This window comes from Manacus candei, unplaced genomic scaffold (assembly GCF_025592945.1).
Source record: "Manacus candei isolate 608988 ecotype Guabito, Panama unplaced genomic scaffold, ASM2559294v1 h1tg000023l, whole genome shotgun sequence".
In the NCBI taxonomy this organism is placed as follows: Eukaryota; Metazoa; Chordata; class Aves; order Passeriformes; family Pipridae; genus Manacus; species Manacus candei.
This window is the reverse complement of record NW_026138071.1, coordinates 23,260,927-23,277,539: the sequence shown is the minus strand read 5'-3', so window position 1 is coordinate 23,277,539 and position 16,613 is coordinate 23,260,927. Positions and strand designations below refer to the sequence as shown.

General features: G+C 41.2%; 2 protein-coding genes across 17 annotated transcripts in view; one reads left to right on the top strand and one right to left on the bottom strand.

Moving 5' to 3' along the window:
• Positions 1 to 580: 580 nt before the first annotated feature.
• ORMDL1 (ORMDL sphingolipid biosynthesis regulator 1) lies at positions 581 to 6,877 on the bottom strand. Of its 5 annotated transcripts, none has more exons than XM_051787822.1 (5): positions 6,736 to 6,877; positions 6,474 to 6,536; positions 5,213 to 5,406; positions 2,738 to 2,889; positions 581 to 1,303 (listed from the first exon to the last, which is right to left on the bottom strand). In XM_051787822.1, the coding sequence occupies exons 3-5, from the start codon at positions 5,384 to 5,386 to the stop codon at positions 1,168 to 1,170; spliced, it is 462 nt and encodes a 153-aa protein (XP_051643782.1). In that variant the 5' UTR covers positions 5,387 to 5,406; positions 6,474 to 6,536; positions 6,736 to 6,877; the 3' UTR covers positions 581 to 1,167. The 5 variants fall into 5 exon arrangements, with proteins under 5 accessions (XP_051643782.1, XP_051643781.1, XP_051643779.1 ...); XM_051787821.1 differs by having other exon boundaries at positions 5,213 to 5,393; XM_051787819.1 differs by lacking the exon at positions 6,736 to 6,877 and having other exon boundaries at positions 5,213 to 5,393; positions 6,474 to 6,632.
• Positions 6,878 to 6,908: 31 nt separating this feature from the next.
• Positions 6,909 to 16,613, top strand: part of PMS1 (PMS1 homolog 1, mismatch repair system component) — a 43,028-nt gene continuing 33,323 nt past the window's right edge. For 2 of the 12 annotated variants that reach the window (XR_007904581.1, XM_051787794.1), the window contains exons 1-5: positions 6,911 to 7,063; positions 9,086 to 9,239; positions 11,626 to 11,808; positions 13,794 to 13,896; positions 15,020 to 15,183. Coding sequence is in view for 10 of the 12 variants with exons in the window: in XM_051787794.1 (XP_051643754.1) it covers positions 9,108 to 9,239; positions 11,626 to 11,808; positions 13,794 to 13,896; positions 15,020 to 15,183 (582 nt within the window). In the remaining 2 variants the exon portion in view is untranslated. Of the gene's footprint in view, positions 7,085 to 7,499; positions 8,260 to 9,085; positions 9,240 to 11,625; positions 11,809 to 13,793; positions 13,897 to 15,019; positions 15,184 to 15,764; positions 16,597 to 16,613 lie in introns of those variants that run through there. The other 10 variants (XM_051787793.1, XM_051787787.1, XM_051787792.1 and 7 more) reach the window with 10 other exon arrangements.

The following is a 16,613-nucleotide window of genomic DNA, read 5'->3' as shown; positions in this document are numbered from 1 at the left end:
TCCTTTTTCCAAGACAGAGAAATAAGTGCTCAGAGCTGTAGATGTACCTTCTTCACTCTAATTCCAGAGCTGATTACATACAAGAATACCCCGTACTACACGGTACCCCTAAAACACAGCGTTCCTCCACATTTCCAAGACATGCAAGTTATCTTTTTCTGCAAAAGCATACAGTTAGTCCATGTGATTTGCCTACTCACCTACTTCTAGTTCAGCTTCTATTCTAACTTACAACCCACCCAGTTTCCCTTATGTGCTCTGACACAGCTGTAACAGAGCTGCTTCTCCTACACCACCAGCAACTCTTTCCCGACCCCATCACAGGCCTCTCAGCTACTGAAAAAAACCCCATCAGCCAATATCAGAGAAAATAGTCAAAAGTCCACACCTAAAAAGAAATTCCAATTTTTCAGGATGTCCCTTTTACACATAGAAAAGTCAGTGTCCTGCTAAGCAAAATGAAAACAACACAACAGCGGCAATTTTCCAAAGCATACATAAACCGAGCTATCAAGTTGATGTGGAAATCCCCTGAGCTGGCAGTTAAGGACTTTCTTCGGTCATTGTGACAAAAAAAAAAACAAATCACAAGAACAGAGAAGGCAGGAATTACACCATCAGTTTATGCTCACTGTCACAGTACTTACTGTGAGACAAACTTTTACAATGCAATAACAAGCACAACCACCTACAATCCATACAGCAGGAACTAGCTACTTTCACTTAACCTAAGAATGCAGCCTCACCAGTCCCTGGCATTGAGGATCCTGGATTCATATGTAAAGTTACCATCTGCATTATGGATAATGGGCATTTGTGAAACACTGCTCTCCATTTCAGCTGTTACGTGCACCTTTCTTTACAAATCACCTGCTCAGCCACATGTTGAGTCTTAGTGGGGATTAGGCTTTAGAGCTGGGCCTGCCCAGCTCTTCATGGAAATCTCTCTTCTACAGGTTTCCAATTCACATTTAAGTACTTGAAGGCAGCTTCTTATAAATTCGACTTTCATCCCAGACAATGCTGCAGGAAGCAGGAATTGTATCTCAGATGTAAAGGCATCTCTGACTGACTATGACGAGATACTGGGCACAGCAGACTACTGGTTTCCTTCACCCAGGGAGCAGCAGGAGCCATGTCAGGGGTGGCCAGTGTGGAACCTTCTCCTTAGTATTTATTGATGCCAAAGATCCGAACACCATGCAGCTGTGGCAGCTTGGGGATGAGCACGGTCAGGAGAGAGGCTGTGTTCAGGATAAAGTGTGTTGGATCATACTTGGTGTAGAAACTCGTCAGGAAGTACCTGTAGGAGAAAAAGGAGCAAGCTTAGCTGATGGCACCCTGGTCTAAAAAATAAACAAACAAAGCAGAGTTGAAAAAAGTGCTCCAGTAATCAGTAAGATTTTACTGATCTATTCCTGTATTAAATATCTCACTTGAGGTTCTAGAATATCTACAGCAAAATTACGGTCTAAGTCTCTTCTTCCCATACTTCTCAAGGTGTTAAAAAGCAACTCACCACTACTATTTTCCTCCCCCACCTCTCCCTGCCCATTTGAGTCTGACTTCTGCAGCTACAAGTCTGATTTATGATTCAGATTTTAAATAGTGTAAGATCTGCTACCAAAATATTTGCAGTTCTGCTACCCTAGCAAACTCAGTGACAAAGCATTCGACATTTTTCAGTGCAAAAATTATTTATGCTGAGCACACCTGTGACTGGCGTGATTTTAAAGTGCTTCCCATCTGACAGATGTTTCCAGCACATTTTTCTTTAAAGCTGGTTCACAACCTGTTCATCTAGAATAAGGAAATATGCCTCAGAAAACCCAATTCACTACCAACTGCTTTGAGCCTGTAATTTCATCCTCATCATAGAAATGAGGCGATCAGATTGTTGGGGTTTGGGGTTTTTTTCCCCAGCAAAACAGAGATGTTATTCAGCTACTTACACATTATTAGTGCCTCAAGAGAACCATACACTAGTGTTATGAATACAAAACTCCTGCTGCAAAGTAGGGACCTAGCCTTGAAAATTTTTTTTGAGGAATTACATATATTTTTTTCAGTTTTTATCCTTCATGGACCAACTCTCTAAACATTACGCAGGATCGTGCCTCCCCCCCTCACTCTGCCATGCAACTGGACAACTTTCTTTAGGGAAAAACAGAAAGACTTTTAGAGTTGGACATTTAATACATATCTGATTTCCTTTAGTTACTCAACCCTACTTTTGTTAACAGTGTGTAGAATTTCTAAGCCATTTACAGAACTAGTGTAAACAGAAGACAGTAGGTACAAAGCCAAACTGACACCGGACCCCATGCAGTGAGGACTGACACACTCCTCCAAACTCAGAAGTTGCAAAATGGTTAATAAATGCTGTTACAAAGACAGCTGGTTAAGATTTTCAATATTCATGACTTCACAATCTCTTAAAGAACTTCAAGAGTTACCAGTAAGTTTTCCTCACAACATTTCTAATCTTTAAAACCTGCCCCATAACTGTTTACAAACTTTGATTTCAATATGTGGAGTGTCAAAAGCAGCAGGAAGAAAGATTGTTGATCACATGGCCTATAAATACATACTCCCTACCTCTGTGATGCAGAAGTAAATTAACAAACATGCAAGCAAGAAAAGAGAGAAAATGCTTTCAGAATATAAATTGCAACCCATTATGTTGCAAATCATGGTTTTATGATTCAATTCATGCATAATACAGTTTTGAACTCACAGAATTATAGGAGAGATTGTGAAGAACTTTCTTGAAGATGTGAACTGTACTCCATAATCCAGTTGTTCCCAGTGTGTTAGTAGCCTAGCTTTCCCCTGATCAGGTGTTTCAAAAGGAGTTCCCTTTACTGCATGCAAAAACACATACATTCCCTGGGGAAAATAAAAAGTGAATACAGAGGCACTTTTAGTATATTTTTTTATAATTGTTACGTTGTTCAATGCATTGTAAAAAAAAGAATATACGTGAATTCTCACCCAGAAGAGCTGCTGGCCTGTAACAAAATTACTGAGGAGCAAGGAAGGGACAAGAAGTGATTTGCCCAAGACTGTGCAGTGAGTGGCACAGTCAGAGTTAAAGCCAAAGTCTGTGTGACATCTGATCCACTCCCTTGTCCTCTATGTTAGATGGCAAAACTTCCATGAAATCAATAGAATTTTAAAAAGCACTGTAACAAGTTTGGGGTGGCTTATTTATATTACCACAGTGTTAAATGAGTGATGAGGTAGAGTCTGCACAAAGCAAACATCTACCTACAAATACTGGCAATATTACAAGACCTTCAGAAAGCCTTCTCAGCCCCCCACCACTTTCAAATCCCTAGAAGCTGACTACAGCAATCTGTTGAATACCATCTGTCCACCTCTTTGCTGCCTCTCCTTAACCACTCTGGACTTTCTACGTTCCTGTTCCTGTTTGATGGGATCATGCCATGCCTGGTCTGATCTGAAAGATCACTTTGGGCCTGGTTTCACACAGGGGAGTACGCCCTTTTCCAGTTCTAAAAAACATCTGTTTTCTATCAAAGAGAGCACACCAACTCCAAGCAAGACACTCTAACAGAAAATATCACAGACTGCCTTATACACATACAAAAAATTTTATAGAAAGCTTTATACAGAAACAAGATCACATGGAGGTGAAATTTCAGCAAGTCACTTCATGTGTCATTCCACTTTCTTTTGGAACAGCCTCCAGAATAGAGGCCTATGAACCTAAGACGACTGATTTGTTTAATTAATTTTTGGATTCCTGATGTTTGCACTGTCTCCATTTTAATAACCAAAAAGAGGCTTTTAGGACAGTTCCAAATGCTTACTACACATTTTATTTCACGCTGGTACTTGCAGAAAGGACCACCAAAAATGCTTTCAAGGTAAACTAAGAGTTTTCCATTAGTGGAAATACAAGATTTTTTTTTCTTTGTCAAACCATTCAAGGATTTGTTTCCAAAAGAAGTGCCATTTAAACGCTGAAATATCCAAAAAGTGCAATTTATACTTATCTTCTAGTGTTCCACTACCAAACTACTTGTCAGTGCATGCTCTCATCCCTGTTGTCATTACAGCTACTTGCAATGAATTCATTAAAGCATGTGGGAAATATTTAGTAATACTTTTCTCTGCCAACATCTTAAATGTCTGACATGTCTGATGGTGTCACAGATAACATACAAAATGCTCTAATGACACTTACAATTCCACCACTAGTTTTAAACCTATCTACAAAAAGCTCAACTAAAAAATTAAAATTTTACATGACTCAAGAGGATATTATCCATCCTCAGTCTTTACAGTGAACTATTACTGTTGTAAAGGAGGAAGGAACTATCTTTTTGTCAAGACTTCTTTGCTGTTAATCTGAGAAAGCTGAGTTAGCAAACCTCAAGTATGATGTAAATTGCTGGATTATGGCCCTCTTTTCTCTAAGCCCAGAGGACCAATATACAGAGTTGCATTATTTTAAGTGATTATAACAAAATGGAGAAAGGAGCAGAAAGATTCTCAAGATCCTCAGCTTCCAAAATCTTTTGCATACAAAAGTCATCATGCAAATCATGATCCACTGAATAACAAATGGTTTCAGGGCTTGGGTCAAAGTAGTCCAGTTTTTCCCACTGCTGTCAAACAAGATTTCTCTTATGTCAAATATAGTTATAACCTTGTATGCTGAAGTCATTCTGAGCTACAGTTTACCTAGCTTGGCCAGAAATCAAAGCTAGAAGAAACAGAACACAACTATTTCTGTCCAAGAAAAGAGGTAAGGTGCTGAAAGTAAACATTTTGGAATACTATCAGATTTAGGTAGAAAAATCAATAGATAATACCCAAGAATTAAAAATGTGATGTTTTATTGATTCAGCCCAGCTCTCTAATAATATACAGAACACTGTAAAAGTTGGTCGGCACGATGACTTTATGTTTGCAACCTTCTAGCTTAATTAAATGCCTTTTAAAAGAATACATAACTAAGGAATATTTCATGTCTTTCATGCCTAAATCAAAAGTGATCAACTATCACTCCTCCGTTCCCAAACAGCCAATTATCTGTGGATAAGCCAAGCAGAGGCGCTGTTTGGGCCAGCAGGGTTTCATTATCCACACAGACTGCCTAATATCCTCTTCCCTAGGTACTGAAAACGAATACACATGAACAACTTCTCAAATTCTGTTGCACCAACGAGTGGTTACTTACCAGGTTGTGAATCACATTTGTTAAAGTCCAGGCAACGGGGACACTAAAGAAGGGAATGCTGAGCAGGACAATGTGCAGCATGCCCACTCCGAGCGCGTATGTCAGCCACATTCCACGGCTGTTCATCACCCGAGTGTTTGGATTCACCTCGCTGTGGGCAACTCCTACGTTCATTTTTACCCTACAAAACAGATCTGTTTGAAGATTGAGGCTGCTGTTACAGAGGAGTACTTAACATATGCCATTTTCAAATGTGGGAATAGGCTGTTTTAAATGATCAGGTCTGGAAAGAACACAGTGCATAAACCAAGATGTACCTCAAACTCTATGGTTCATACAGAAGTCAATGCAAAGGGGCAGTTAGGAACTGTTTGTTAAAAAAAAGAGTAAACAAATAAAACTCACAAGCCTGTTACAGAAGGAACATTTAAAAAAAATTGTAAGCTGTGCTGTTAGAGGCTGAAGTTGCAAACCTGTAAGAAACCAAGCTTATAACTTTCATCTTCTGAATTAGTTTCTCCATCCGTGACAATACCCAGAGTTGTTCTCCACTTCCCGTATCAATTTTCCTCCTGTTTCTTGTTCATGTAATGGTTAGTAAAGAATTCTGCATATACCAGTTGCCCAGCCACCTACTGCTAGAAAGAACAACCAAGGACTAATTCGTGCCTATTTTTCTTGCAGTAGAGTGCAGATTTCACATATTCCTCCCTCACCCATCTGTTATTTTTCAGACAGACATTTCCATCTTTCAAATGTGGCTGAAATCAGAGCACGGGTTCAAAAGTTTCTAAGCAACAGACACATGCAGACACACAGAACAACTTCATATGCTGATTTAGTAAAAAAATTGACAGAACTTAGGGATGGTGACACTCTCATCCTGTTGTAGTAAAATTTGTAACGATAATTTTAAAAAACCCAAACAAAACCAGTGCTTACTTCATCCTCACATGATCTGTAGGACTATGTATATTCATTTATGGGACTGGGAAGGAGATATGTTTTAACATTCATCTGAATCAGACTACAAAAGCACCGTTTAACCAGTAAAAGCAGCTTGCTTTTGGTAAGAAGTTTGTTTCTGATACCCGCTTAGTGCTGCAGAGAGTATAAAATAAACACAAAATACCCGAGTATTTCGCAGTATTAACCGCGGCAGAATAAAACCAGACGCGATGAACCCGAAAGCGAGCCGGGCGGTGCCGACATTAATCAATCCTTGTCGCAGGGCATTCGAACCGTGCGGGGGACACGTTACCTGGGATGGGCGACGCGAGGCCCTTCCTCCCTCCTGGGGATGCAGCGCCCGCCGAGCTCGTACCTAGAGAGACATCCTGGCGTGACCCACCGTCCCTTCCCGTTTCCCCTCACCATTCCCGCCCGACCCGAGGGGCAGCTCGGCTGTTTTCCCTGCCATCGCTCCCCTCCCGGCCCTGCCGCTGCCCCGGCCCGGCCGTGCCCGTGGCCTTCTCCGCGGCCCGGGCCGCCCGTCCCTCCCTCCGCCCCCCGGACGGCCCCACCTTTCCGCAGCCCCGCGGAGCCGGAGCGGAGCGCGGGGCGCCGGGCGCAGGTAGAGCCCGCGGTGCCCTGGGCAGGGCCGGCCGGGGGCAGCGCAGGGGCCGGGCCAGGCCGCCCGCACCGCCCACGGCAGCGGCAACGGGGCGGGCGCGCAGGTGGCGCAGCCGCGGGGCCGCCCGGGACGGCGGGGAAGCGCCGCCGCCTCCCCCGAGGCTGAGCCGGGCCTGGGCCGAGGCCGCGCCAGGCCCCGGGAGCGGCGAGCGCCGGGTGGGAGCGGCCCCGCCTCTCGCAGCGAGAACCAGGAACTGCGGACGGCTCGTGTGGTTTGGGGTAAACTCGAGAGACCGCAGGGCTTGTCTGCAGCTTGTTGCCTTCCCACCCCCGTAAACCAGAGAGTTGCCTCGGTTGCTGGACCCCTGAGGAAGGCGGCTGTGTGAGGGGGCGGTCTGGGTGCAGCTCCAGACGTCTGTGGGGCGGGAGCCATGGAGTCTATGGAGGTTTTGTTCCCGGTTTTCCTGAGGGTGTGCAGCACCGCGGCTGTCGCTGGGGTGCCGCACTCGGTGCGAAGGGGTACAAGGGCTGCATCAGTGGTGGGGCCCACACACAGAAAATACGGAGCCTGCCCACGGGTCACAGTGGTAACGTGTCGGTCGGTGGGAGGTACAGGAGCAGTGCGGCTTGAGCTGAAATGTGTGTCTCTTAGCTAAGTCATCGGAGGTTGGATGCATTTCCATGGGTGGGAAGGGCCCAGTGGTCCCTCGTTGGATGCATTTCCATGTGTGGGAAGGCCCCAGTGGTCCCTCCCTCACAGCAGCTGTTCCCGAGATGTGCCCAGCGCTGCATCCCTGGGTTTGGGCCCAGGAAAGGGAGGGCACACGAGAGCAGGTTCCTCTCCCAAACTGCCTGCATCAGGCACACCTCATGGAAAATTTGTCGTTGGGATCTGCAGCGTTTCTGTTTTAATACCCTCCCGTGTCTTAGTCAGTGTCGTTTCATGGAGATATCCAGCTCCCATCTGGCAATTGCCATGAGTAAATCATGAAGCACTTGACACAGAAGTCCTGTACGATGTGTGAATGTGTGAGGGAACCTGCCTCAAAACCTGCCTCTCTGAACACATGTACAGAATTAATATTGGTCCGTCTTCAACAACACATGTCTTCTCATGCTCCTTTTCCAGTTTGTGGAAAACCAATTTGTTGGATCTTTTTACCACATACGCAAGGAAAACTTCCTTTGCAATGTAAATAGCAATATTAAGAGAAAACCTCTTTGTAGCTGTTCTTAGAAAAGTTTTAATGGTGCTTCCTCTTCATGGCACTGGTTTGCTTTTTTTTCCTCTCTAAGTAACCACATTTCTGCCTTGTCTTTTATGTTTGAAGAGTGTCAGTCTTTAGAAGGATGTCGAGGCAGAGAAGTGTCCTGTAATTGTTGTATCAGCTGCATATACCCTGCAGGGTAGTGGTGCCCAGGGGTGTTGGCTGCAATCCCTCACCATGTCCTGACTGTGTCAGGAGGAAATCTGGGTATGTTCCATTCCTCCACCTCTGCTCATATCCTTGGGATGGGTGCTGAGTGTGCGTTCTGTGTTCTTCAGCATGTACCTTGGACTGAATTGATGGGGAAGCCAGGACTGCCAGGATAACAGCGTAAATAACATTACATAACATAACCTAGAGGAGAGAAGAAGCCTGTTTGGACCATTCTTGAGGTTCAAAGAACTGTCTAGCAAGGATCTTCCCCCCCCTCTTTCTCATATGCATGAAAAACTGTGGCTGAGTTCTCTGTGTCAGGCTACAAGGATCAACAACAAGGATCGGGCTTGGTTACTTGTGTTGATTTGGGTGCTTAAACAGAAATATATACTAAAATTCAGAGATCCACTTATGATCTCTTCATGTTAGAGTGTCTCTATAATACAGCAAGAATTTTATAACCCTTTGGGTTCCAGTAATTAAAAAAAAAAGAAATCTCCACTGGTTGATAATGTGAGAGATAGAAAAGAGAGAGTGACACAGAAATAAACTGACCTGCCTGAGGACACATGGTACATCAGATCAGAGAGGCAGGGTTGTAATTAAGAAGTTTTTTGGTTTGGTTTTTGTTTTTACTAGTAGATCACATTGCCATTGGATATGACTTTCCCCTCAGCACCACTTTGTTGCCTCCCCACTGCTTTCCCGACACTTACTGACTGCAGAGAAAGCTGGGACCTACTATAACATGAAAATTTTACTCTCCAGCCGTAATGTTGTGCTTTGTCAACATTTACAAGTTGCTGTGAAATGGCTACTTAGAAATGTGTATTTGTAGTATTCCTGTTACACTCTTTTTCTTTTATTTTCTGTGCAGCTTCTCTGAATCTTATTCCACTATGAAGCAGCTGCCAGGAGAGACTATTCGTCTCCTTTCAAGTTCTCAGGTGATTACTTCAGTTGTCAGTGTGGTGAAGGAACTGATAGAAAATTCCTTGGATGCCGGTGCCACAAGTATTGATGTTAAACTGGTAAATCCCCTTTCTTTCTCTTACAAAGAATTGGATGTAAAATAAGATGCAAGGAAAGTTGTTCCACTGCAAATGCATTTTTTAGGCCATTGTGATTTGGGGAATGACAAGGTATTAATAGTATTTATACATATATGTTTTTACCTCATGTAAAAATGATCCAAAATTAGTTTCCATTAATGTTTTTCAGACCCTGCTGAAACAATAGAGCATATTTCTACTTCTGAGTGTATCTTAGGGAAAAACCTGTCAACTTCCTTAATATTTGTTTTCCTACTTAAAATTTAATTTTTGTGACTAATAGGTAGTTTTAAAAGATATTGAACTTAAGTTTACTGCTAGACTGACATATGTAATGCTCATTACAAAATATTGTAAGGAAGGTGAAAATGGAAACAGTGGAAAAGGTTGATGGCCATGCTAGAGTTTTTTGTAATATAAATTACCACATGGTCCCTAAATTAGCATGGTTAGCTCTTGCTACTTCTAGCACTTCCTTTTTATAAGTTGTTAAAAAAAGTTGGCATGTCACTGAAGGATAGTTTCTGACAATAGAAAATCTTACTTATAATAAAGAATTTGATTTTTTTCCCAAATGGGGCAAAATGGCCAACTGATCAGCTATTCTTGCTGTCATATCTCTGTTTTTGCAGTGTTTTGTCAACAGCTGTATAGTAGCAGTGTCTCCTGCTTAGTAAGAGAGAAGTGTTGTAACATCCTGTATAAATGGATGTATCCAGAACTCCATCCAATTTCCTTCAGTGCAAATAATTGTATAAGATATTATTGAATTAAGTGTTAGACAAGTGCTTTTCATTAGGAGGGCAGTTCAATTTCTGCTTGTTTTTTTGTCCATGTCTCTTCTACCTTTTTTGAATGAGTCTTGAGTGTCTTCCATCTGAGAATGGTTTCCTGCAGATGCTACTGCCTTAAGTGAGCTGAAGTTACTCTGTCTTCACTATGGTCTGTCATGACCTCTGTCTTCTCCCAATATTTAGATTTCATAGAATCTTGCTCATGAGTAGCCCCAAAGTGAGTAGTGTGTGCACAGTTATGGGAGTCAGGGTGTTGGAATCAGATCCTGTGATCTGATTGATTGATTTGACATTGATCAGGCAGTAACTGCAAGAAGTCAACAGAGGAGGTTTTGGAGCCTTCCAAAATGGGTAAAACAGACCTTGTCTCTTGTGCTGGTGTGCTGTTACAGATGTGCAGATAGCTGGAGGAGAAAGCTTCTCTCTAATCAGTGTGGCTTTCACGGCACAGCAACCACCTGTTTTCATAGTGATAAGTCCCAAATCAATTAAAGACAGCGTTTTCAACCATTTTCAGTGCATGAGTCATCTGCATAGTTACATTCTTTGTCAGTCGAGCCCAGTCCAAATCAGTGTAGTTCTAAAGAAACAAACCTGGCTTTACACAGGTTGTCAGTGAGTGAAAGAGATTTGCTGGTTGTTCTTCTGTGGGTACTAGGGGAGAAGCAAAATCCTGCACTCTTTGCAACTCTAGACAGTAATACTGTGAAAGAATGAATTTTTTTCTCGGTATTCTTTTATGTGAAATTTAAATAATTCTGACTGTGTAATAGAGGTCAGTGACCACATTAACTCTGGATTAGTTCAAAGTCATAACAGAGAAGAGAAACTTTGAAATTCCATTTTACAACTTGATGGCTTTTGCGAAACTGCAGCATTTTCATTGATTTAACCTTTTTCAGATGGATTAGGAAGGCTAGTTGATTCCTTCAGTCTTCTTACCCAATTTGCCTGAACAAGTATAGGAATGACTTTTGAGACAAACAGGCAGGAGTTAACTTGCAGGTGGAATGGTTCTCAGGTAGAAACCATGGCAGTGGTCAGCTGTAGTGGGAAGCTTTGGCTGGTGTTTTATTGTTGTTACCTTCTTGATTGACCAAATCCCATAGGTGATGTTATTGAGTGTCTTTGCACTGTGTATCGACATGAATCATACTGTTTGACATCAGTGATCTGGCAGAGCAACCTAAACATCTCATAGGATCATAACCTCAGTAGTATTTAGGTCATGGAGGAAGGTGTTGCAGAATACAGAGTTTGAGCACTGTAATATTTACGTAAAACGTGTGCAACTGAAAATTAATAACATTAGAAAAGAAATAGAGAATCATTCATGTTTCCAAACCACAATGTATGAATTACATTATTTGATTAGAGAAACCATCACTATTATCCTGCATGTTGTATTTTTCTTTTTTTTTTTCCTTAAACAAGAGACATTTAATGTTTGTTCCCACTAAGCAAAACTCCTGCTTCTGTGTGGATGGCTGGAAGGTGTAACCTTGGCTGCTTCAAACTTGTGTCTTAATTCGATTGCTTTAATGCTCCACTCTGTTTTGTTCTCTTTTCAGGACAATTACGGGTTTAACAAAATAGAAGTAAGAGACAATGGCAGTGGAATCAAGGTTGAGGACGTTCCTGTTATGGCCATTAAACACTACACCTCAAAAATAAGCTCTTCTGAGGACCTTGAGAGGCTGACAACGTACGGTTTCCGTGGGGAAGCTTTGGGATCCATTTGCAGCATAGCGGAGGTGAGCGGTTGCTATAAATGTGTCTGGTCTCTGAGTTATGATTTCTTTTGTCTGTATGTGCTTGTGAAAGTTTTATTAAAATACCAGTGCAAAGACTTGAAATGTTCCAGTGGCCTGCTGGGGATATGCTTTCCAAACCATGTGGCATGTGTATGCTGCCTTTCCCCCCAGCCCCAGAAGCCATGTCATAGGAATTTCTTGCCAGTGTCAGTCCTGCCCTTCTGTCACACTGGTCACAGCAATGCTCTTGTTTATTTTCCACAGTCAGAACAGGTCAGAGAGAGATTGGGTTGTATTTTCTTTTCTTTTGTATCAGGGAATATAACGTCAAACAGTATGGCTGAATTTGCTACTTGAATTAGGGTAGATCAAAGTGAGGAGCAGCAGGTGGTGGCCAGGAGAAATAATTTCAGGGAACTGATGGCCCACATAGCTACCATTCCAGTAACCATTTCTGCCTTCTTATCTAGGTGATCAGCAGTCATGGGATCTTGCTGGGCTCCTTATTGCTCTTTGACATGTATGTGACTGCAGTTGCACAAACTTTGTCCCTATGAGTAAACAGGAACCTGCTACTTGGCATGTCTGAGTCTGATCCATATGTTTGTGTTAAGAGGATTGGCACTGTACTGATACTTATGATTTAACTTGTTGGCTGAAAGTAAGTAAGTTTGTTCAAAACCATCTGAAAAGTGTTCAGGCTGTCAAAGGCACAGCATCTGGCAGTTCTGTTGTGCTCTGCCTTTCTGTATTCATACTGCACCAAGGTCAGGTTTGGATTCTTTGAATCTACCAAGGATTAGATCCTGCAAGAAGATGCTGATTTCTGTGTCTGATTCGAACCATCAACTGCTGAGGTCAGGAGAGATGATGTTACAGCTTGACTCCTTGCTGCCTTGGGCTACATTCACATTGCACTAAGCAGAAGTGGGTTGTGTGTTTGGATAGAGATTTCCAAAGATGCTTTCAAAAGTGTTGGTGTTTTGATAGATGATGACAGACCTCAATCATTGGTTCCTTCCAATGAGTGGTCAGAGCAGAATGCCATCTGTTCTGAGCTTCTCATCAGCTCTATGGTACGTTTCATAAGAGATGGGAGGTGGCCTGAGTGCATGAAGTGCTTTAATAGGTATTACTTCAATCCTCGTATCAGTAATTATATTAATTAAACACTTCTGGCATTCATTGCATTCTGCCTACCCAAACTGCCCCCTGAAGTTTCGGTTTGGAGGTATTTAATATTTAAAGGAGGCCTTTAAGTAGATCTGTAATACTGTCATTTCCAATTAACCAATTGCTGTTTTTCCTCTCTAGAGGCATGACTTAACTCTAAATGATTCATACAAGACACTAAAATAACCCAGAATATCCCAAAGCACTGTACGTGTGATAAACTTTGGCTTTCAGGTGGTTAAAGTGCAGTGGCTCTGCTGTTCAAAATGTTGGTGCCTGAACTCTGGTTTACAACTGCTCTTGCTAAAGCCATCTGTGTATTACCTTAATAGCTTACAAAACATGCAGTGAGTGATTGCCAGATATGTTTGGGTGTGGAGAGATAATACACAGAGAGTAGTCGTTAAGTTTGTTGGATCTCACATAAATTTAAGAAGTTGTCATAGGCTACCTTCTCTCTCACAGAGGATGAAAATGCCAAATTGTCAATTGATTTAGTTGTTTATTTAACCTGTGTTAGAATAGAAGTCAGAGCAGTGTGTGTTGTAGGAAGAGGGAATTGCTATGCTTTTTGTATTAGTGTGATAGAAAGGCTTTTAGTTAAATGGATGGAAACATGAATAATAAGTAATGCAGAATGTTTCCGTGCCTGTAAGAAACACCCCTAGAAGAAAAATTTTATAAACTAATTAAATGTAATCATGGAGACTAAAGTAATGCAGTGGTGAGAGTGGTAGCAAAGCTTGTCTAAGCTCATTCTGAACTTTGTCTACCTCTGATTAACTAAGTTTTTTTAAAATCACTCTCTTCAGGTTTTGGTCACAACCAAGACAGCTACTGATGATATCAGCACTCAGTATGCTTTGAATAGCAACGGGCATGTAACTTCTAAAAAGCCTTCCCATCTAGGACAAGGTAGGATATCACTGTTCTGGTGTTGCACTGTAACAGGAGTATTTTGTGTTTCTCTGAGGCTCTGTCTGATGTTGAAATACCTGTTCTGTACTTGAAGGCTGAGTATGAAATCTTTGCAACTGTAAACACTTCTTGCCTTATGTCTGTCAGCTGAGAATGTGTTGTCATATTGTAAGAAATAATATGGCTTGGAAGTTGTTCTAGATAGTAATTATAAACTAGTTTCTTCTTCTTTGACTCACTTCAAGCTGCCAGTGGAAATAAAAACTATAAAAATTCAGTTCTCCAGGTCTATCTGAAAGGTTTCTTCAGGACCAAACTACAGAACTATGTTTCTGTACATAGCAAAATCCTTGCTTACAGGAGGAAGACTGTCCCTGCTGCTGTACAAAGGAATTGCTGGAAGCAGCCTGGCTGTAGGACCAGGCAAAGTCATAGTTCTTTATACCCTGTGGTAAGGGTGTGTAGCTGATTTCAACTAGGGATTCTTTTTAAGATTTAGACTAGGTTATTCCAGCCGTGGAAAATACTATATTTTGCATTACCTTCTCTTTTGTCAAAATTGTTGAATGATTGACTGCATTCTGTGCAATATGTTTAACACTTTGCAATATCCTTGTGGGTTCAGAATTCATGTGACTGTGTTGGTAGGTGAATACTCCTCCTCCCTCTGTGTACTGTACCTTGAACAGAGACTCTTCAGGAAATACCCTAAAGCAAATGCTTGTGAAGACCCTTAATGAAGCACAGTGTTCCTTTGTCTCCAGATATGTGTGACTAGATTCTAGTCTGAAATCATTTTACTAATGAAAGCTAACTTAGTATGCACTGAAAGAGTCTTCAGCTTTATTTAGTGCTGAGTCTCACAATTGTCAATGTGTGTGAAAAAAACCTTAATGCTGCAGTCTCAGAGCTCTTGAGGTCTATAGATACCTTTTTGGGGAGGATGACTGCTGATTTGGTATATTTCTTCTCATGCTAATAACCTAATCTAGCATTACTTGAATTTATTTTGTATGCAGCAGCATACAAACAGGTCTCTAAGTAAAAATAAAGTTTCCTCCATATCCCGTGATGTGCTTTCAGTGTAATTTCTACTTATTTTTTTATCACCTGCTTGCAGGTACCACAGTAACAGTCCTAGATTTGTTCAAGAATCTTCCAGTAAGAAAGCAGTTTTACTCAACAAGTAGAAAATGTAAGGAAGAATTAAAAAAAGTCCAAGATCTGCTGACAGCATATGGTATCATAAAACCGGACCTGAGGGTAACATTAATACATAATAAGGTAATAATGAGTTTTTCTTCTATCAGGTGTCTTAAGGATGAGTTTCTGATGAATTTATGCAGTTCATCTTATATTTACATAAAATCTTTAATTCCTGGGAATTTTCTTGCATCATAGCTTTGTTTTGGACTTCCACTTATTTTTTCCATTCATAGTTGTGTATTTATAATGGCTACAGATTTTGATCTTAAACTTCTAAAACTCAGGCTCAGATATTTTTGATGTCTTCTAACAGATGCCTGGTTAGATATATGAAGTATAAAAATGATTTTACATGCTAATGGTTAGTAAAGATGTTGATGGTGTATTGCAGACAAAGAAGCAAAACCCTCCTAGACCATGGGGCCTGATCAAAGGTTAGCCAAAGCCAACTGAAAACACTTAGAAAACTTATTTGTTTAGGCTATTTACCTGGATAGACACTATAGCTCATCCAGGTACCTTGTCATAAGAGCTCAATACATAACCATGATTTTATTTAAAAAGACTAAAAAATTCCAAACAATTTGGTACCCAGGTGTAAGAACAGTAACATATGTTATAACAGAGAGCTTTAGTTAAGCTAGTTGTTCTTTGTTTAGATGTGGGGGAACGAATTCAGAGGCTACTTGGAGGCTGTTTTGACTTCACAGCATACTGAATGGTAATTCTACAGCACAGCTACAGAAAGCAGACACACAGCCACAGAAATGACGTGTTGAGCAGTTGCCTCTGCCTGATCCAAATTTAACAGAGTGAATTCCATTGGCCGTACCTTGGCTTTTGATACCTCAGAGAAGAAAGTTGTGCTAATTGATTTCCAAGCTGCCACAAAGCAGAGAGTGACATCTCGTGGCCAGAACCCTCAGAAATTCTATTTCTGTTCTAAAATAGTGTTATTTGTTGAAATGTGGCCCGTTCATTGAGTAGTTTTGATCAGTTATCAACCAAACATTCTCACTTCAATTCCTTTTCAGTGGGAATAATAAATGGCACTGTGTGCTTTCCTGAAATGAAAACATATTGCCCTTCCTTTTCTGGAGTTGTTTAACATACTCTGATTATATTTATGTGTATATTTCTAAATATAGCTGTGTAGATACTGTGAAAAACAAAAGCCAGCCTTTTGGCTGGCTACAGAATTTATTTCAGAGCTGAGGAAGTGTAGCTGCTTGCAGTCTTATTTCATTGGGAGCACTGAGAGTTTGAAACCAGAGATCTCCAGGGGTACCTGCTTCTAATATTGTGCTGAGCTCCATGACATATCTAGCAGTAGTTCGCAATATCGGTCTTAAATGTTGGTTAATATAACTAATTGTGTCTTTATTGGTGGTTTGATTTTGCCCTCTCTTGCAAGTTGCAAATGATTTTTTTTATAGTATTTTGATTTCATTGCCTTTGAATAGACTATTGCATATCTTGGGATTTTTTTTCTCTGCTTATTTTAATGC

Excerpts from the sequence above, each read along its gene's own strand:
- ORMDL1 (XM_051787819.1), bottom strand. The coding sequence starts at position 6,589 with ATGGTGAGGGGAAACGGGAAGGGACGGTGGGTCACGCCAGGATGTCTC. Across the intron at positions 2,890-5,212 it reads CAAATGTGATTCACAACCTG|GGAATGTATGTGTTTTTGCA; the intron begins GTAAGTAACCAC and ends TATTTTCCCCAG. Across the intron at positions 1,304-2,737 it reads ACAATCTCTCCTATAATTCT|GTACTTCCTGACGAGTTTCT; the intron begins GTGAGTTCAAAA and ends TTTCTCCTACAG.